Source organism: Castor canadensis, chromosome 4, assembly GCF_047511655.1.
Source record: "Castor canadensis chromosome 4, mCasCan1.hap1v2, whole genome shotgun sequence".
Taxonomy (NCBI): domain Eukaryota; kingdom Metazoa; phylum Chordata; class Mammalia; order Rodentia; family Castoridae; genus Castor; species Castor canadensis.
Window position 1 is genome coordinate 60,229,981 of NC_133389.1, and position 23,003 is coordinate 60,252,983.

The 23,003-nt window shown below is 37.1% G+C and overlaps 1 protein-coding gene across 3 annotated transcripts in view; it reads right to left on the reverse strand.

Moving 5' to 3' along the window:
* The window catches only part of L3mbtl4 (L3MBTL histone methyl-lysine binding protein 4), a 469,587-nt gene that overhangs the window by 336,278 nt on the left and 110,306 nt on the right, over positions 1–23,003 (reverse strand). For all 3 annotated transcript variants that reach the window (XM_074070308.1, XM_074070309.1, XM_074070310.1), the window contains one exon: positions 22,191–22,245. In XM_074070308.1, coding sequence (XP_073926409.1) covers positions 22,191–22,245 — 55 coding nt within the window. The remainder of the gene's footprint in view (positions 1–22,190; positions 22,246–23,003) is intronic.

Below are 23,003 nucleotides of genomic sequence, written 5' to 3' on the forward strand. Positions count from 1 at the left end.
CACAGAAATAGAAAAACCTATCCTAAAATACGTAAGAAAAAACAAACGAGCACAATTAGCCAAAGCGATTCTGAGCAAAAGTACAATGCAGGACATACTACAATATCCAACTTTAAACTACACTACCAAGCCATAACAATAAAAACAGCATGGTGTTGGCACAACAACAGAGAGGAAGTCAATGTACTAGAACAGAACAGCCAGACATAAACCTACACAGTTACAGCCTACTGATCTTTGACAAAGGAGTCCAAAACACAAAATGGAGAAAAGACAGTCTCTTCAAAAAATGTTGCTGGGAGATTCTCCAAGGAATTCTGAACACAGATAATGAAAGCAAACAAAACCACGAAAGGGCAGGCAATACGAAACCACATGAGATGAAAAGGCAAGAAAGTAAAGAGTAACACAGATTCAGCTACACATAATCAAACTCTTAATCAACAAAGACAACTGCATGACAGGGATCACTACATACTTATCAATATTAACACTTAATGTCAATGGACTAAATTTCCCCATCAAAAGACACTGACTGGCAAACTGGATTAAAAAGAAAGATCCAACAATCTGCTGCCTACAGGAGACCCACCTCACCGAAAGAAATAAGCACTGGCTGAAAGTGAAAAGCTGGAAGAAGATTTACCAAGTGAATGGTCCCCAAAAACAGGCAGGGGTAGCAATACTTATCTCGGACAAAGCAGATTTCAAACCTACATTGATGAAAGGAGATAAAGAAGGACATTCCATACTAATAAAAGGGGAAATAGACCAAAAATAAATAACAATTATCAACCTATATGCACCCAACGCAAATGCACCTAATTTCATCAAACATACCCTGAAGGACCTAAAAACATATATTAAACTCCAACACAGTGATAGTGGGATACCTTAATACTCCCCTATCACCAATAACTAGGTCATCGGAACAAAAAATCTATAAAGAAATCCTAGAACTAAATCACACCATAGATCAAATAGACCTAGCTGATGTCTACAGAATATTTCATCCAACTTCTGCACAATACACATTCTTCTAAGCAGCCCATGGAACCTTCTCAAAAACTGGTCATATCTTAGGGCACAAAGCAAGCCTCAGCAAATATAAGAAAACAGAAATAATCCCATGTATTCTATCTGATCACAATGCATTAAAACTTGAACTCAACAACAAAAACAACAGCACAAAATACTCAAATAATTAGATGCTAAATAACACATTGCTCAATGATCGATGGGTCATGGATGAAATAAAAGAGGAAATTAAAAGGTTCCTGGAAGTTAATGAAAATGAAAACACGACCTACCAGAACCTATGTGACAGAGCAAAGGCAGTCCTAAGAGGAAAGTTTATAGCCATGAGTGCGTATGTCAATAGGACAAAAAGATCTCAAATCAATGACCTAATACTATAGCTCAAACTCCTAGAAAAACAAGAACAAGCAAACCCCAAAACAGGCAGAAGAAAAGAAATAATTAAAATCAGGGCTTAAAAAAATGAAATACAAACAACAACAAAAAAAAAACATACAAAGAATCAATGACACAAAAAGCTGGTTCTTTGAAAAACTAAATAACATTGAAAAACCCCTGAAAACTTGACTAAAATGAGGAGAGAAAAAACCCAAATCAGTTAAATCAGAAATGCAAAAGGTGAGATAACAACAAACACCACAGAAATCCAGGAAATCATCAGAGACTACTTTGAGAGTCTATACTCTAATAAAGTTGAAAACCTTGAAGAAATGGACAGATTTCTAGAAACTTACAACCACTCAAAACTGAACCAAGGAGATATTAATCACCTGAATAGATCTATAACCAAAAAGAAATTAAAGCAGCAATCAAGAGCCTCCCAAAAAAGAAAAGTCCAGGACCTAATGGACTCTCTGCTGAATTCTACCAGACGTTTAAAGAAAAACTAATACCAACTCTCCTTAAACTGCTCCACGAAATAGAAAGGGAAGGAACACTGCCTAACTCCTTTTATGAAGCCAATATTACTCTCATCCCAAAACCAGACAAAGACACCTCCAAAAAGGAGAACTATAGGCCAATTTCCTTAATGAATACTGATGCAGAAATCCTTAATAAAATAATGGCAAACCGAATCCAACAACACATCAGAAAGATCATACACCATGACCAAGTCAGTTTCATCCCAGGAATGCAGGGGTGGTTCAACATACACAAATCTATAAATGTAATACAGCACATCAATAGAAGAAAAAACAAAAATCAGTTGATCATCTCACTAGATGCAGAAAACCCTTCAACAAGATCCAACACCACTTCATGATAAAAGCTCTAAGAAAACTAGGAATAGAAGGAACATACCTCAACATTGTAAAGCTATATATGACAAACCTACAGCCAACATCATACTTAACTGTGAAAAACTGAAACCATTTCCACTAAAATCAAGAGTGAGACAAGGGTGCCCACTATCCCCACTCCTATTCAACATAGTACTGGAATTTCTAGCCACAGCAATTAGGCAAAAAGAAGAAATAAAAGGAATACCAGGGAGGGGGCAGAGGGAAGGGGGAAGAAATGACCCAAACATTGGATGTACATATAAATAAAAGAAAAAAAATAAATAAAAATAAATTGCTAAAAAAGAATACAAATAGGTAAAGAAACAGTCAAAATATCCCTATTTGCAGATGATATGATCTTACAACTTAGAGACCCAAAAATTGCTACCCAAAAATTCGTAGACATCATTAACAGCTATAGTAAGGTGGCAGGATACAAAATCAACCTACAAAAATCATTAGCTTTTCTATACACCAACAACGAACAAATTGAGAAGGTATACACAGAAACAATTCCATTCACAATAGCCTGAAAAAAAATCAAATACCTAGGAGTAAATTTAACAAAGGATGTGAATGAACTCTACAAGGAGAATTACAAACGCCTGAAGAAGGAGATCAAGGAAGACTACAGAAGATGGAAAGATCTCCCATGCTCATGGATTGGTAGAATCAACATACTTGATGGCTATACTACCGAAAGCAATCTACATGTTGAATGTAATTCCCATCAAAATCCCAATGACTTTCATCACAGAGATTGAGAAATCCACTCTAAAGTTCATTTGGAAACACAAGAGACCACGAATAGCCAAGGCAATACTCAGCAAAAAAAAAAAAAAAGCAATGCTGGAGGTATCACAATACCTGACTTCAAACTGTATTACAAAGCAATAGCAATAAAAACAGCATGGTACTGGCATAAAAACAGACATGAAGAGCAGTGGAACATAATAGAAAATGCAGATATGAATCCACACAACTATACCCACCTCATTTTTGACAAAGGTGCCAAAAATATATGATAGAGAAAAGACAGTCTTGTCAACAAATGTTCCTGGGAAAAGTGGTTACCTGTCTGCAAGAAACTGAAACTAGATCCATATCTATCACCCTGTACTAGTATCAACTCAAAATGGATCAAGGACCTAAATATCAGACCTGAAACTCTGAAGTTAGTACAGGAAGGAGCAGGAAACACTCTGGAACTAATAGGTATAGGCAAGGACTTCCTCAACAGAATCCCAGCAGCCCAGCAACTAAGAGAAAGGATGGACAAATGGGACTTCATAAAATTACAAAGCTTCTGCACAACAAAAGAAATGGTCTCTAAACTGAAGAGACCACCCACAGAGTGGGAGAAAATATTCGTCAGCTATACATACATCAGACAAGGGACTGATAACCAGAATATACAGGGAACTTAAGAAACTAAACTCTCCTAAAATCAATGAACCAATTAAAAAATGAGCAACTGAACTAAACAGAACTTTCTCAAAAGAAGAAATTCGAATGGCAAAAAAGCACATGAAAAAATGCTCACCATCTCTAGCCATAAAGGAAATGCAAATCAAAACCACACTAAGATTCCACCTCACCCGTTAGAACAGCCATCATCAAAAACACCACCAACAACATGTGTTGGCAAGGATGTGGGGAAAAAGGAACCCTAATCCACTGCTGGTGGGAATGCAAACTGGTGCAACAACTCTGGAAAAACATTTGGAGGCTTCTTAAAAATCTAAACATAGACCTGCCATATGATCTAGCAATCCCACTCTTGGGGACAAGCCCAAAGGAATGCAACACAGGTTACTCCAGAGGCACCTGCACATCCATGTTTATTGCAGCACCATTCACAATAGCCTAGTTATGGAAACAGCCAAGATGTCCCACAATTGATGAATGGATCAATTGTACACAATGGAATTTTACTCAGCCATGAAGAAGAATGAAATCTTATCATTTGCAGGTAAATGGATCAAACTAGAAAACATCATTCTGAGCGAGGTCAGCCAAGCTCAGAAGGCCAAAAATCATATGTTATCCCTCATATGCAGGCAAATGCAGCAATGTGGTTGGACTTGGATCACATGACAAGGGGAGAGCACATACAGGAGATATAGGAATAGGTAGAAAACCCAAAACATTAGAACATTTGATGTCCCCACTCCAGAGGAACTAATACAGAAACCTTAAAATGACAGAGGTTATCATAAGAAGGGGATCAGTAACCAGGGTAAAGATCAATTGGAGATGAATCAACATGGGTCATAACACATGTACACAAAAGCAATGCTAGGAATATTTCTGTATAGCTATACTGAACTAGCAAAAACACTTTGTCTTCTTTATTATGCTGGTCTCTTTTCTTCAACAAAATTAGCGATAAAGGCAGAATAGGACCTGCCTGGAACTGAGGGGGGAAGGAAGGAGAGAGTGGGGGAGGGGGGCGGGGGGGAGAAATGACCCAAACAATGTATGCACATTTGAATAAATAAACAATAATAATTTAAAAAAATGTTGCTGGGAAAACTGGATATACACATGTAGAAGGCTGAAACTAGATCCCTGCCTCTCATCCTGTACCAAAATCAACTCAATGTGAATCAAAGACCTTTATGTAAGACCTGAAACTTTGAAGCAACTCTAGGAAGTACTAGGAAATGTACTTGAACACATAAGCATAGGGAATGACTTCCTAGGCAGAACACAAAAGGCTCAACATCTAAGAGAAAGAATGAACAAATGGGGCTGAATGCAACAAAAAGTTTCTGCACAGCAAAAGAAACAGTCACTAGACTCAAGACACTGCCCAGAGAATGGCAGAAAATCATTGCCAGCTATTCATCTGATAAGGGACTAATATCAAGAATCTACAGGGAACTCAAAAAACTCAACTCCCAAAGAATCAACATCCCAATGAAAAAATGGGCAGATGAATTAAATATAGAATTCTCAAAGGAAGAGGTATAAATGGCCAGTAAATACATGAAGAAGTGTTCAACTATAAAAGAGATACAAATTAAAACTTCACTAGGATTTCATCTCACCCCGGTTAGAATGGCCATATTCAAGAGCAATACAACAACAAATGCTGGCAAGGATATGGCAAAACAGGAATTCTTACACAATGATGGTGGGAATGCAAATTAGTACAACCATTATGGAAAGCAGTATGGAGATTCCTCAAAAAGCTAGACAGAACTGCCATATGATCCAGTGATACTGCTTCCTGGGCATCTACCCAAAGGAATGTAAGTCAGGATACAATAGAGACACCTGCTCATCACAACACTATTCACAATAGCCAAGCTACTGAACAATTCCAATGCCCTACAATTAATGAATGGGTCAAGAAAATGTGTATATATAAAGCCATAAGGAATAATGACATGTGGTTGGAAAGTAAATGGATGCAATTTGAGGGCATCATGTTAAGCGATGTAAGCTAGGCTGAGGAAGACAAAGGCCGTATCGTCTCTCATATGTGGTAGATCCAAAAGATAAACATAAGAACAAAAACAAACGTGATCATATAAAAACTCATATGTAGAACATGCTTGTAATAGTGGAACTACTCTATGAACTCGGGGAAGGAAGAAAAGGAAAAGAGAATGATAGAGCATCAACAATATCGTAAAATAAAACATCTGTGAAGATATACGAATGTGTATTGAAAGCTACTGAAAAATAGGAGGGTGGTAAAAGTTTAAGGGAGATCAATAGAAGTGCTTGAATGTACCAAAGTAAGTAGATTCACAGTGGGGACACACTAAGAAATACCTTGGAACATCAACTTAAATAATAACGAAAGATAGGAGTATAAAATAGGTACAGTGTGCGGGGTATTTGTGGGAGGAGGAAGGTGACTGAAGGAGATTAAGTAAGGATTTATGGTGGATGGCCTTCAAATACTTATATGAAATACAACAAAGAAATTATTGTAATTTTTTTAAGTGGGGCAGGTAGGGGGTTGAGGGGGAGAGATGGTAGAGGTGATCTAACCAAGGTACAATATAAGCCTATTTGGAATTGTCACAATGAATCCCCCCTATACAACAAATATATCCTAATAAAAAGGAAGAAAGGAAGTACAAGAAAACACGGCATATCAACGATAGTAGATATCTCTATTTCCTGATTTGGATTGAAAAGCTTTTTGCCCTTTCATATATTTGCTATTATATTTTGGTAAATAATTTTTATTAAGACTTTTACATAAAAGTTTTTGCTAGGAAAACCTTTTACATAAAAGTTTTTGCTAGGCTGTCCAAGAGACCCTTGGTATCCACAGATAGGTAGTTCCAAGGAGACTCCCCTGGAGAAACCCTGTGGATGCTCAAGATGAATAGCATTCAGTACTACAGTGAGATGCTTGATTCATGTTTCTTGTAATGCTGCCCAACTTCCACTAAAATTTGTTGCCATCTTTCAACAAATTTAAATTCTCATTTTATCACTTAAGGTAAGCACATTGTGTGCCCTTTTGCCTTGCTTTTTAAGCACCATTTGCTTTTTTTGAGGCAAATTTTCAGAAAATTAAGGGCAGGAACATACTCAACAAATTACACAACAATTTAAACACAACTGAAAATAATTCAGGATTGAGAACTTTTCTGCATTAACTGAACTTCTTAATGCGCATGCCAGAATTTTAAATGCTTTTTTAATTTCTGTGAATTTATGTATTTACTTATTTGACCATGCTTGGTCAAAACTGAGTGTAATAAATCCATGAATAAGTGTGCTTACTGTATGTTGGCAAATTTTGCACTACTGAATTCTGTTTCATGGCTAAATCTTACATGAATGAACAACATACCTTCCTTGGTAATAGTATGTCATTCTTCTAATATATTGCTGGATTGTACTTGCCAAAATTTATTTAGAATTTCCTATCTGTGCTCATACACAGTATGAATTTATATTCTACAGGATTTTTTCTTGGGGTGGGTAAAGTATCTTTGTCAGGTTTCACTTGCTATTTCTTAAAAGAACTTCCACCTTTTTCTATGACTTGGAAGAGTTTACAACTCCTCATCTGTTATTTTAAAGATGAAGAATAGTTCAGCTGGAACTCATCTACAGTCTCTTCTTCTGGCCTATTCAAATGTTCAACTTCTTCTTGGGATGCATTTTGATAATATTTAGTTTCTTAGGAAGTCATCCATTCTTCCAGGTTTTCAAATGTATTTCTATACAGAAACATCTACTGTTCTTTTTCACATTTTCTTTTTTAAAACTTCTTCCAGATATTTCTTCACTTATTTTCTCATCGTGTAACTGAAGTTAATATAATATGGAACCTTCTGAGTTTTTACTTAAGAGAATGGGTAAATGGCTACAATACCAAAAGTGACCAGGAACCCAGAGAAAGAGAAGATTGCTCTGGAAAAGGGTACGCTGACTTGGGAGAAGGATAGCCAGATGGACTCCACTTTCAGCTCAGAGATAAGACATGAATCTGAAGCAAGGTAGAAATAGTTTGAGTAGCATCAAGATGACAACATAAGTCATCCAGAAGAAAGTACAAAATGAGAACAGCATCATACCTGAAACACAAGAGAATTCCAACGCTTAAATGGAAGTTAGACAATGAGTAATTAATAAAATCATAAAGCACAGGGACATAAAAACTGGTAAGACTGATATATTAGAACACAGAGCCAACAAGAATAAGAGAAAGAGAACAGCAAAAGAAAAGGAGAAGAAATTATCTTCAGCTCAATTGAAAGTCCCAATCAAATCGATGAATGTGGAATTCAGGGATGATGACAAGAAGAAACTGTAAAAGAGATGGAGGGTCATCTTAACAACAGCAGTGATGGCTCACTAGGATTCCTGAGTGGGGCCAGTTCTTTCTCTAGAGAAGAATAAATAACTGAGGTGTGTCTCAAAATTCTTACTGACATACTTAGGGAACAGCAAAGTTTGCAATGAAGAACACATCTGTGTGCAGATTTTCCCTATTCAATGATTTCCCCTTGACATGTACTAGATGTGTAGGTGGCAGGTCTATTAAAATAATTCTCATCAATGAGACTCCCTAAAAAGGACTCCATATGATTACAAGATTGATATTAAAATAGTCTCCCATGAATACCACCCTGTAAGTCATCAAATTAACAACCACCTATATGAAATGGTAATATTCTTTTCATAAAGTGATAAAGTACATATTTCCCTTGACCCTTTACTTCTATGTATCTTAGAAACAGCTAATGGAATCTATTCAATATAATACCGTTAACAATTGTTGTTCCTACTTTTACTAATTTAATTAATTCTGCCATTCAGAATTTAGACTTTCTTCTATTTGAGATATCCCCCAGTGGACTTCAATTAATGGAAATACTTAACCACTATTTAGGATTATTTTCTTCTTGACCCTAAAAATGTTTAAATTATTTTCGAAATCATATCTCTAATTCACAGCATGCTAACCTTTTGAAACACTAGTCATTCTTAGTGAATGTAAATTTAAAATCCACGAAGGAATTCAGTCCACTGGCAGACCACTTGGAGCAAAGGAAAGTAATTTTATTAGCTGGGCAATAAATTAGCACTAGTTAAAGGAAATTTTAATGGAAAAACATTTAAAACAGTTTCATAAATTCCTAGAAAGTACATTCAGTGAAGAGTTCAGTTGGTCTACACTGGCATTTTCCCCACTGAGATTTTTATGACACTTTTGGAAGGAGATCCCTTTAGACCTGACTTTAATTATAATGTTCTGTCAACATAATGAAAAAGTATAATCACTGTTAGACTGAAAAACCATGAGCTATGTACAAAAGAAGCTCAAAGATGGCACACTCCCTGAACAAGAAGTGCAGAAAAATTCCCATTTCCTACAAGAAAGCCCAAAGTGACTGCAGCTTAGAACTTGTGGTAAGCTGAATAAGGGCCTCCCAAAGATGTCCCTGTCTTTAAATCAATGTTCCTGTTCTTAATTCTACAGATGTGCTTAAGGTTCTTAAAATGGACAAAAAAAGCTTGGAGTTTCCAGGTGAGCCCAATGTTCCCAATGTTCCCAATTAAGGAGCCCAGGGTTGCTTAACTGCATAAGCCCACATGGTTAGAGGACAATCTGACCACATTATAACACAAGAGTCTGGCTTTGAAGACAGAAGCAGGGGCCATGAGCCAAGAAATGTATATAGTTTCCAGAAGCTGGAAAAGGCAGGAATGCAGCCCTGAATGCACTTTGACTTTAGCTCCATACTGTGAGACCCTTGCCAGAAAACTACCCCTAGAACAGTGGTAGGAAACTAAAAGAATTACAGACCAAGAGTAAGTACTGATAATTAGTAAACTGCTCAAATTCATCACCAAGAAGTTCCTAAATGCTAAGTCATGTTTAATTTGTCTGAAAAAATAAGAAGGAACCCATAAATACTGAATTCATTTAGGCCAACAGTTACCACATACAAGGTATTATATTCTCTGAGTTAAACAGTACAAAGTGCAACATAAGAAAATGAGTCCACAACTAACACTTTCCTGTATCTTACACCTTGACAGAGCACCGAAGACCCCTTCACTATCCTATCACTTTTGTACATGAAGTTTATCATACTAAATCTCCAAAATGACTTCCAGTAAAGCCACAGAGTTTAAGGTCTGAAATGTATCTAATAAATCAGCTAATCACTTTAAAGTTGGAAAACATGATTTCCTCCAAGGTTTAGTTGTAGCATAAATGTCTTATTTCACAGACCAATTACTTTGATAAGTCATAAATGTACACTAATTTCAGAAGTTGGTTTCAATTCCCAAGCATCCTATGTTTTTAAAACCATCAATGAAACGGCTTCCTTGTCAAATTTAATCCTAAACTACTTGAATTCAAATTTGCTATTATAAAATTAGTTATGACAACTAGCCAAGAAAAATAATTTCTCCTAAAATCCTATGTACTATAAGACAATTACAGATAATTAAAAGTACAAAGCAAATGACAAACTATAGGTAGGATACTTATTATCAAAATATACAAAAATTAAAATAACAATTTCATAAACTTCCCAATCATAGCTTTATATAGTGTGATGTTTATTTGGGGAAAAAATGTTTCTACCTTAAAATCCCTGTCACACAGACAGATTCACTCTGGGTACCAATTATGTACAGAGTGTATCTCCAAATCCCAGAAAGTGTCAAGAGTATCACTCTTTCCACACCCCTGGGAGCCCAACTCTACCCACCTGCCCAGTACTTCTTTTTCAAAGCTATCGGGGCTCTGTCTCAAATCCACACTGCCCTCTTCTTCTCCCCTTGACAAGTTGTCTATACTCGGCCTTCCCTTATATTCAACTTGTTTCCCTACAGAGGGTCCCTATATTCACAAATTTACCAACTTACCTACACATATGATGACCTCCAAGCTCACACTTGTACCTGAGACTCCATTCACTGGCTTCTAATCCAGACCTGTCACATGTCCCATAGGTGTCCAATCTCCACACCAATACAACCCAATGCTGGCCATCTGTTCAGATCCCAGATGCCTCAGTCAGGAAGGGGTCCTTTATACCCACCTATATGAGTTTCCATGCCATTCTCCTAAATCTCTTTGGAATCTATCTCCCCACCACCACCACCCTCAGTAATCCCAGGTCCTGCAATGGCAGGACAAACCCATCTCATGAACTTGGCAGATGTCTCAGTTTCTCTTCCCCAGGCAACAGTTATCTCTGCACAAAGTGACTATGGCTCTGCTGCCCAAAGTTTCAGTGTCTTTATCAACTGTGGAACAATGTCCAAACATCTGTGCATAGCACACAAGGTGGTTGTCTTCACAGCCCAACCCAATTTTCAAACAGCCCACGTTCAGCCCAATCATCTGCTCTCTCCAGTCACTAGTTCAACATATTCTTATAGAGGGTCTACTAGGTGCTAGGCTCTATGCAAAGAATAGGAGTCAGACATAGCACCTCCCTTACAAGTTTTAAAACATAGTGGAGGAATCAAATAATCCAAAATGTGACTGTAAACCACATCAAAAGCTTTCACAGAATATAAGGCCTTGAGAGCTGAGTCTGGGAGATAGCAGGAAACTTTCCTAACACATGGAATTGAAGCCAAAACATTCAGCAACACACGCACCTATAATTAGGCAAAATAAGGACATGGAGAGAGATGAGAGCATTCCACGCAGAAAGAATAGCCAGTCCTAGGACAGGGTCACAAACATGCTTGCACAGCATGAGGGAAGAGTAGTCATGTCACAGGTGGCAAGGCTGAGGAGACAGAGAAGGACCAGAGTCCAAAGTCTTAATGCCCTTACTCAGAATACTGCCCACATCCTACCATATAGACGACGGGAAGCTCATGAAAGGTCTTAATCAAAGAAAAGGTAGAAATGTTTACAGGCCCAGGGTTATGTTCTGCTAAGACTGATCTGGCTTCACTGTGACACTAAGGAGAGGTCTAGGGAGAATGGCTGGGAAGTCCAGGCAGGGGACAACAGCTTAGATTTAAACAGCATAAGAAAGATGAAAAGAAGTGGACAAAGTTGAAAGTTATTTCTGAAGCAAAGGAAATAGCCCTTGAAGACAAACTGCCAAGAAAAGGAGAAAGAAGTGGAAGACTTTCCCCCAAAGACCTTAGCTGCACAGTTAACAGGCAGAACATTCTTTGAACTCTGAGCATCTTTATCCCGCAGGGACATAAGATGACAGTGACTTTAAATCTGATACAAAGCATCCATTTATCCCAATATAATTAACACATTTCTAAAGATTTCCAAAAGTTTGTATATTTTTATAATCTATACTTGCATGCCTTTTAAATCTGTCTACCTTACTACAGACCAAATTCATTCCACTATTATTTTCCCACACTCTTCATTTACATCAGAGCTGTCAGAAACTACTGGCAGCAACCTTTTCACTTAAAGTGCTTGCCCAAAAGTTACTGTCTACACATAGCTACATGCCAGAGAGACTTTTCAGGAAAAGCTTGGAAGAAACAAGCTGCTGCTTCCAGCCATGTAAGAAAGGGGAAATCACATGAGTTTCTAAAGTTTTGAACTTCCTATGACTATTACACAAAGAAATAAAAGGAGTATAAAAACACTTAATAAAATGTTTGTTTAATGTTAACTCTCCAGAAGAGAAAGTTTTTTAAACAGTCATCTAGGAATCTCTTAAGCAAAGTATGAGAACTCATTCCAAGAATAGCATAACAGTTATTAAAAACATATATATTCCTGAGTTAATATGTTCAAGAAAATACACTATTGATTGAGAAGGGTCCAACATATCATAAATACCTTTCTCATTTAATTCTGAAAATTACATGGGGTAAGTCATATTATCTACTACTCCCCTTCATAAGAAAGAAAACTGAAGTTTAAGAAGTTAAATAACTTGCTGGAAATAAGAAAGCCAATTAAATGGTAAGACCAAAATTCATATACAAGGGCTGTCTGATTCTAACACACAGTCTACACTTGCTTTCAAATATCAAAAGAAATCATTCTCCAGAAAGGAAAACTAAAAGTGTGACTTCTAAAGATAACTTTTACCTTTAGCTAAAGAAGCCCTGGATGACACCCAAGATTCAGGCTATCTATCTATGTGTGTATAGATAGACTGACAGATAGATGATACACAGACATATGTAGTGATAGCTATATATGTTTAGATATGTACACATATAGATGCATGTACACTGCCTCTTTTTATAGATCACCTTCGTTGTGGATAAATGCTGTCAAATCATTTTAGTAGTAATCCATTATGCACATAAAAATCAAGAGAAAAAATTTTAAATACCATTTTCAACAAAAATGATCTTGAACATTCATTTCCAAGTGAATTTCTGAAAAAAATTCATCTATTTTACACAGCACAATTTTGTGATGAGGCACTGAAAAAACTAATAACTTTAGCAAAGATGCAAGGACACATCCCGAATTCCTCTCTTTTTGACTTTTGAAGGTGATCCACAGCACTCTCAGGAGGCCCTAGTGTTAGACCAACCCTTTCACCCCAAATTAAAAAACAGAACTGCCATAACCAACTTCTTCCTGCCCCTGCCATGAAAAAACACAACCTTGAGCTGTAAGCCTAGATAAAAAGGTGGAACGTTGGCATTCAGGTCACAGAGGACAGGGGACTCACCGGGCTTGAGATGAATGGGGATGGGGAGGTAAGGTCACAGACGACCACTCACAAAGTGCACCTGTCTGGGTTGGCTGGCACCTGGGCCATTATCCATAGGCACATGGCCATGGCTTAAAAGAGAGAGCAGACAGGCAGGAGCCATAAACAGGACACCAAAGGCAGACTGCTCATCACTAGCCTTTTTTCTTCCACTTTCGCGTCCCTCACTTTCTCTTGTTGTCCATCTTCAGGATATTATCATGTTCCTCTTCATCCTCTTGGCCTTCTCCTAACAACTCAGCTTTGCAGCCATTGTGTGGGAAAAGAACAAGGTAGGAGAACTGGGGTGAGAACTTGGCCCAGAGCCAGGAGGAAACAGAGGGAAGAAGGAGATGAATCTGTTGGGGTTTCCCAGCCTGGGAACAGAGCACAAAAGCAGCACTTCGACAGGCAAGTGAGTCTAAGAGAGTATCCTGTGGACACAGGGAGGAGGAACAGGAGCAGATGATGAATCCTAAGCAAAATGTAGAGGGTTTCTACCTGGGACGATGACTCCCAGTGGAGAGTCGGAGCCCAAATGAAGAAAAGAGAGAAACTCCTGCTGGCCAGCCTCCCCTATGGGGAGCATCGCATCGGGGCCTTGTTACAATGGTCAGATGCAGGGTCACAGCAATCAGGCTGAAGGACAGCACATGGGGAGGCAGCCTGGGATGTGGCACCTGAGTGGGATGTGGCAGTCATGCACACCATGTAGCCAGGAGGCCTCAGGGAGCACCAAGGATGGAGATACAGAGAAGATAATCCAACAAGCAAATATACAAAGGATAGCTTCCCACTGTCAAAGGCACATTTAAATATACAAAGAGGGAAAACTATAAGGAGTACTGACGGATAGAACTAGCAGTGAAGGTACCACTGTGAATTAATGATCTCAATGTACAAAGATATAAAAACAGTGATATAACATGCCTATTTGTGTATGTACATGATTTGAATGTATATATATGTGGTATATAAACACACAAGCACATATTCTTTAGCTTTGTCCACTGAGGCAGCCTGAGAGCAAAGAAATCCTTATAGCAATAACCATGCTTAATCCCAGCCATGAAGAAGCAGCAGACCTCTGTGGAGAAAGACTGACTCAAGGACTGGAGTAGGGAGAAAACAAGATGAGCCTAAAACATCTTGTGCCAGAAAATATAGAAGTACTCAAAAAATAATAGAGATATTATCAAAGACACCAAAACTACCCTAAAGGGGCTCACTGGCCAAGCTAGGAATAATCTGAGCATCAAAATAATTGAAATTGACTACATTCCTCTGAATAAAGTAAGAAACCCTGATCCACAAGTGAACAGATGAATTAAATAAGTAAATAGTATGTGTGGGGAGAAAGGTACATTTATAGTTTGACATGCCCCCTTAATTATACTTACTAGGCCCAAAGGACAAAATTAACTTCACAGTGGAAAAATCTGACAAAACATTACCTTAATCGAGATCAAAGTTACCATCAAAAATGGGATTAATCAAAACCATGTGCCATTTGATAGGATTCAATAAGGGTGAAAAAGTGTAATTTTTATGATATTTCCTCAAAGATGTATTGCCTGAATCTAATTGTGAAGAAAATCCAAAATGAGAGGCATTTTCCAAACTAACTGAGCTGTGACCTTCAAAAGTGTCAAGCTCATGAAGTTCACGGAAGGCTGAGGAAGCATTCCAGACTGAGGAGACGAGAGACATGGCAACTCCACATAAGGCATGATCGTGAATATCGATCCTTCCACATAAAGGACATTATTGAATTAGTGGGAGACATGAATGAGGTCTGAAGTTTCCTTGGCAATGATGAGGTGACATCCAATGAGCATGGATTTGGATCTCCTGCTTGAAACAGCTGACTGTACAAGAGTGGGCAGAGCATAGTTTTGTTCATAGGAAATAAAGAATTAGGAGTGATAGATGTAGTTGGGCAACTTACTATAATTCAGAGAAAAAGTTTCTTTGTACTGCATTTTCAGCTGTTTTTATAAGTTTGATATAGTTTCAAACTTTAAAAACTATATGCTAAAATCAGAAGAATGTGCTCACTCTAACTGCTAAGAGAACTCAGGGACATGAAGCAGTTATTTAAAATAAGCACATCAGCAAATAAGCCCATGGTCCAAATATTTCACAAGACAGTTAAGGTCTGAATAGACATCAAAATATCCCCAAAGGTAATTATGCAGAACAAAAGGCAAGTATGCTTTAAAATAACAAAACATGTTAATTAGAAGAACCCTTTCGTTCAGGATCCAAATAAAACAAGCCTCTAGTTTCTTACAAATGAGTGAGACTTGCAGAAGGGAAGATGGGGTGCTGATTCCAGCAAGAGATGAGGGCCCTGGTAGCTACAGGCTCTGCCCACAGCTCAAAGCCCTCAGAGGTATCTCCCCTTGAAATAAGTACTGCACTGTGACATTTCCTTTCACTGAAACAACCTGAGCATCAAGGACTCAGTCCTGTTCCCAGAAATCATACTCTTAATATCTACCTGGGACTTCGAATCACAGATGTAGCAGAGTCTTAGTGCTGCCATTGTGGGAGTTCTCTGTAGGGTGGCTTGTGGATATGAATAATCTCAAGGCTTCAAAGCAATTTCTTCAATAAAGGAAAATGTTTAATATGGTATATGCTCAAATATTTAAAAACCGGTATATCTCATAAAAACTGTCTTCATAAAACAGGCTTCTTGAAAACAGAGCCTGGCCTATCTTTGTGTTTTATCAGTTTTTGTGTCTACATCACAGCCCTACTAATTCACCCTGAAGTGGCAGAATGCCACAGGGGAGGGTTGGCAACTTAAATAAGTTAGGTTCAAAGAGTAACTCATTCATAATCCACTACCAAGAGAAAGTAAAATTATTTTAAAATTTGTACTGAAAGCTATTTATTATAGAGTAGCATTTTCATTAAAGTGTATATGAATGCTTCAATTGGTACAGTGCAAAAAGTTCATCACTTAAGAAAGAATTCCTGTTCATCCTCCAATGATAACTTCATGGCTCAGTAAAAAATATAATTCTTTAGGTTCAAAGTGGCCGAATGCCTAACTATTTAATTGTTCAGTTAATGAAAGCAAATTCCATCTATAATTAGGGAACTGAATAAAGTAAAATCAATTTGCTTTCCCTTTTCTGTTGTTGATATCCTTTCTAAGATAAGGAATTGCCTCAGAGAGAATGACCTGGTCTCTCGCTAAGCTTAGAAAATGCCAACATTAGTTGCGCTGACATATAATTATTTTGGAAGAAAGTACTTCTGTCATTATACCATTAAGTAAGCAAGCTACCATAATGAAAGATTCCAGAATAACAGTCAAGGGTCCATCTTTGAACTTTTAGAATCACTAATGAGCCATAACCCCTAGCACAAAAACTACAACGTGAAAGTAAGTTAAGAAATTTTGGAAGCTATGTTATATCTTCTTTGAGTCACTGAGCTAATTAATAATTCAGAATTTATTAAATTAGTATAAATTTAATTAATATTGTTTTAGTATACAAAACAAGAGATCCTACTGGCCAGATTGGGACCTGATTACATGTCTCTTTTTTTTTGTAGTACTGGGATTTGACCTGTGGGTACACTTTGAGCCACTATACAGGTGTGAGACACCGGCACCCAACAGATTATATGTCTTTTTAAAAGATGCATAGCTTAAGTAGAAGATATGTTATGTTATATAACTGAATTTTTTTGAAAACTAAATGTCCTAGGATATGCTGAGATAAAAACAGAATAGGGGAAAAACATAAAATAAGAAAATTGAGAATATAATGAGCCTTTAAAGGACTTAGAATTGGTAAGGAAACACTGTAGCTACTAAGAAATTTGCATGCTATTGGAGACTTCTGGCCGCGAGAGAATACACAGTAAAAGAAACCCACATGCAATGCTAAATCCAAAGGAGTATTTTGGACAAACTTTTGGAACAAAAAAAGAGACTTAGCAGAAAAACTGGGGATATCTGAGCAAAGTCTGTAGTTTTAATGAACACTAATATACCAATGTTAATTTCTTAGTTCTGACAAAAATATGATGTTAAGTGAGGAAAACTAGATAAGGAACACACAGAGCTCTCTATACTCTTTTTCTGTAAATCTAAAACTATTCCACAATAAAGACTATAGGTTTAAAAAAGAAAAAAAATCTAAGAACAGATATTCAAATAATACTGTGCATTCTACAAATGAAAGATTTTAGTGCTCAGGACTTTCCGAATTTCTTTTAAATAATATTTGTCTGATTGTAACATGATTATAAACTAATTGTAAAAAATACTTGGAAATTTTAGAAAATATCCTTTTTATCTCACAGCTCAAAGGTAACACTTGTTAATATCTTTCTTTTTCTTTTATGGACAGGTGGTTGTTTTTTTATCCATCATTCAGACTAATCTCCTAGAGTTAGTTCCCACTTAAAATTTTATCATAAGGTTTTCTGCTCACGTAATTTCAATTTCTTCACAAACATTTAAGTGATACAATTACCTATACACATCTGTGTCCCATGAGCATTTAGGTTAATTTCCACTTTCCACCACATATAAATGGTACACAATGATATAATAAAGACTCCACTTGCCATGTCCTCAGGAAACACTTTGCAAGGTGGAGTTCTGGAGCCAAAAGAACTGTTAACTGAACACCTTGGTGAACACTACCAACAGGTCTTCGAAACCTGTAGGACCAAATTCTGCTCCTTTAGAAGCTGTGAAGAGAGATCCAGGCTTTCACATCCCACCAGTGAGAGAATGGGGTGTTTAATAAAACTGCAAATTGCTAATTTGGTAAGTCAAAAACTATCTATATCCTTTTCCTGATGTTAGTCTGAGATCTTGATGTATCTGGTAATTTTATTGAATTTATTTATCTATTATGGACCTTTTAGCAATTGTAGGTGTGGAGAAAAATGTGCTAGTTTTCTACTTCGCTTTATTTATTGTAATTTTATTTCATATACTGAGTTTAAGTTGGATATGCATACATGTAATTTTCCTTCAACTTGTTTGCACTTTTCTGTGTTTATAAAGCCCCTAATGCCCCAGCAATCATGCAAATAGATACTGGTATTAGGTTAAAAGGACACTTATAACTTCAAAATGGGAAAAACCAGGTAACACAGCCAACCAAAGAAATCAGGTGTGTTTATTCGAGAGACTTCAAATTTTAGGCATATAGGTCTCATAGTACATAGTGGTTGACAGTAATAACTCTCTGACTTTAATCACAAACAACTATTGACACAAGCTAAGATAAGCCCTTTTTAGTGGGCATTGTCAAATTATTTTAATTATTAGGAATAAATTTAGCTCAAAGAATTTCCAACGAAAACCACAAAAAAGTAATCTCAGAGCATGACTATGCCAAGGATGAGCTGGTTCAGCCAGGCCCTAGGGACACAGAAGGTGTGGACCTGACACTATTAGTATTTTAATAATAAACAGTCACGTTTGCCATCCCATCCCTAAGCAACATTCTCTACCTTTTCTCTACCTTTGCCTTAAGTTACAAAGAAGGGAGACTGTTAGTGCAGAAAGAACACAGCCTTTAGAATGCCCTTGGTGTGGGTTCAAATCCTAGATCCACTAATAATTAGTTATGTTTATCTTACATTAGTCAAATGACCAATCAAAGCTTCCTCACCTAGAATACAGGCTTCAATGTTAGTGGCACAAGTTGGGCATTCAATAAATTATTTTAATAATGTCCAAAGAAACATACTGGTTATAAAATTACTCTTAAGCAGCATCCACTTTTCAATATAATTTTCTATCCACATATAAATACTAACACGTCCAGAGACAGTGCTTGTTTTTCTTTTGGTATTATTTTTAAGACATGACCAAATCTCTACATTTTTATAAGCATTGTAAAGAAAGTACTAAGCCATTTCGAAAAAGTATATTATGTGGGGAAAATCCCATTACATTACAATAACAGAAAATTATTTTTTTTCATTTTTCTTTTATTATTCATATGTGCATACAATGCTTGGGTCATTTCTCCCCCCTGCCCCCACCCCCTCCCTTACCACCCACTCCACCCCCTCCCGCTCCCCCCCCTCAATACCCAGCAGAAACTATTTTGCCCTTATTTCTAATTTTGTTGTAGAGAGAGTATAAGCAATAATAGGAAGGAACAAGGGTTTTTGCTGGTTGAGATAAGGATAGCTATACAGGGCATTGACTCACATTGATTTACTGTGCGTGGGTGTTACCTTCTAGGCTAATTCTTCTTGATCTACCCTTTTCTCTAGTACCTGTTCCCCTTTTCCTATTGGCCTCAGTTGCTTTCAGGTATCTGCTTTAGTTTCTCTGCGTTAAGGGCAACAAATGCTAGCTAGTTTTTTAGGTGTCTTACCTATCCTCACCCCTCCCTTGTGTGCTCTCGCTTTTATCATGTGCTCATAGCCCAATCCCCTTGTTGTGTTTGCCCTTGATCTAATGTCCTCATATGAGGGAGAACATACGATTTTTGGTCTTTTGAGCCAGGCTAACCTCACTCAGAATGATGTTCTCCAATTCCATCCATTTACCAGCGAATGGTAACATCTCGTTCTTCTTCATGGCTGCATAAAATTCCGTTGTGTATAGATACCACATTTTCTTAATCCATTCGTCAGTGGTGGGACATCTTGGCTGTTTCCATAACTTGGCTATTGTGAATAGTGCCGCAATAAACATGGATGTGCAGGTGCCTCTGGAGTAACAGTCTTTTGGGTATATCCCCAAGAGTGGTATTGCTGGATCAAATGGTAGATCGATGTCCAGCTTTTTAAGTAGCCTCCAAATTTTTTTCCAGAGTGGTTGTACTAGTCTACATTCCCAGCAACAGTGTAAGAGGGTTCCTTTTTCCCCGCATCCTCGCCAACACCTGTTGTTGGTGGTGTTGCTGATGATGGCTATTCTAACAGGGGTGAGGTGGAATCTTAGCGTGGTTTTAATTTGCATTTCCTTTATTGCTAGAGATGGTGAGCATTTTTTCATGTGTTTTCTGGCCATTTGAATTTCTTCTTTTGAGAAAGTTCTGTTTAGTTCACTTGCCCATTTCTTTATTGGTTCATTAGTTTTGGGAGAATTTAGTTTTTTAAGTTCCCAATAACAGGAAATTATTTCCTTTGCCCCACTGAAAGAGGTAAAAATATGTCACCTTGAAAAGCATTAGATAATCCAATTTTCATTACAACTAGTAATTGGTAGGATCCATATACACAAACCAAATCCAATCCTTATTGAAACAGTTATGTTCTACAGCGGGAAAAACAGAAGCAATGATAATATTAAATTTACAGAAGAAAAACCACAGCATGAGACTTTTGATAATGAACTACTATGCATTAACTATTAATTAAAACAAGTCCATCAAGGAAAGAACAAAGCAAGTAATGACTTGCTGATAAAGCTAAACATTTATCTAAGATAAACATACTCCTGGATATAATGAAACTGTAAATACTAAATTGGTAAATTATATTAGTTTGAGTCACTGAACATATGGAAACTGTTCACCTAAACCTACTTTTTCTTTTTCTACACTGAATGCTTCAACCATGGGATAAAAGAATGTAAAATACTTTATATTAGTGTGAAAATACAGCAGGGGATAAATGACAATATCATAAATCACAACCTCTCCCTTGAGAAGAAAAAAACTGTTTTAAAAAAACCCCACTGTGGAGGCCAGGTACAGTCCAATTTATTTGTAAAATCCCAGTGTTGCATAACTGAAGTAAACTTCAATGGAGTTGCACATGAAGTTACATAATTATTAACCTTCAGCAATGGATTCTGCTTTTTCAGCAAAGAACCTGACAGGCAGCAAGAGAAAAAAAGAAATTTAAAGCAGCTGCAGTGGTTCGTTATAAAAGAAAACAACTCTTTCCTAAAATTATTTAGGTGGAAGGTCACAAATTTTCAATATTGTGCCCCAAGACTAAGTAATTTAAAGTGGTCTTTAGAAATCTTCATTCCTGTAATTTTTAAGATACTTTAGTTGTTTTCATTACTTAAAAACAAACAAAAAGAAAAGTTTACTCAAAAATTATTTAAGGTTCTACAAAAGTTTAAGAGGTTATCAACTTTATATGATCCTTCCTATTGAGAACAGCAAAAATGTTGTTGGCTATTCAGCTACATTTTAATAACAGCTGTCTGCTAGTACAGCAATAACTGCAAATGCGTGGAGTATGTATTCCAGTGCAGTAGCAACCATATTTATTGGTTTAAATTTAAAATATCAGAGAACAAGTTGATACTAAAGGGCTAATATCTAAAACCTATTATATTAATAATCATAATGAAGAATACTCACTTCAGAGTAATTGTAAAATCTCCTTTAAAAACATGGCTTTAATAGAAGAGTACAAATATAAATATTAGAAGAGTAAACCAATCCAGCAAAAGCTTAAGCAAAGAATTAAAAAATAAACTTTTCTTGTTCAGTTTACAAACTTCAAGTTCTTGAAGTTTTTGAAAAAAGCAAATACATTATATTTAATAAGAGCTTCAGACTTTTCTTCATGTATATATTTGAAACCTTAGATGATACTGACAAAGTCTACAGAAGATGTATTTAATACTGCAAATGGGAGGCAATATTATACATTTAAACTAATAAACCTAAAACAACTAACACAATGCAATAAAACTTTGATTAAAAGTTGTGCACTGTGAACTAAAACTCTATCAGATGGTGATAATTACCATGGCTCAAAAGGACCGCACTGCCTCTGGGCTTCTTTTCTTCATCAGCTTGCTCCTGGATCAGAGAAAGCACAGTTTAGACAATCTTTATGGAAGATTGCTTGAAACACTGAACACTAATGTTTGTTTATACAAGGTAAAGCCATGCACACACCTGCCAATGAGGAGACAACACAGAGCAGGCACCTTCCCAGTGAGTGCACGCCATGATGCATTTGGATGTGAGACGGAGCCTATATCACCACATTAATTGTTTCCTGGCTAAAATACAAGGAAGGTGAGCTTCAAGAGTAGTTACTCTGGGACATGAGGGCGATCTCGCTGGGACATCTGTCACCCTATTGATTACCAGGGTTGATTCAGCTGATTTGCATGGCTAGGCAGGTGTCTCCTTTCTCTCTCACCACTCCGTATGTGTCCCCACCTAAGCTGTGTGCTGGGTAGAAGAAAATGACCATCCCAATAAAGGAAGACCATTCTTTGGTCAAGGGTATACAAGTAGCTATGCTCCCCTGCTAGAACCTCCAAACAACCTCTCAAGAGCAATGACTATGGAGCCGGACACAGGTAACCCATGCTATCTACATCCCTGGGCCTGACAGCCATATGGCAGGTGTCTGACAAGAGGCCGGATTCCTACCCAAACCCAGCTCTACATCCTTCTTTTGCTTCCAGCCTATCAGAGTCTACTATGATTTCTCAGGGTCATTAAGACAATATTTTCTAACTTTGACCAAACTGACCTTCACAGAATGAACAAATGAATTCAAAGGTTCCTGCCTGTGACACACATGGCAGCACAAGCATAAGCAA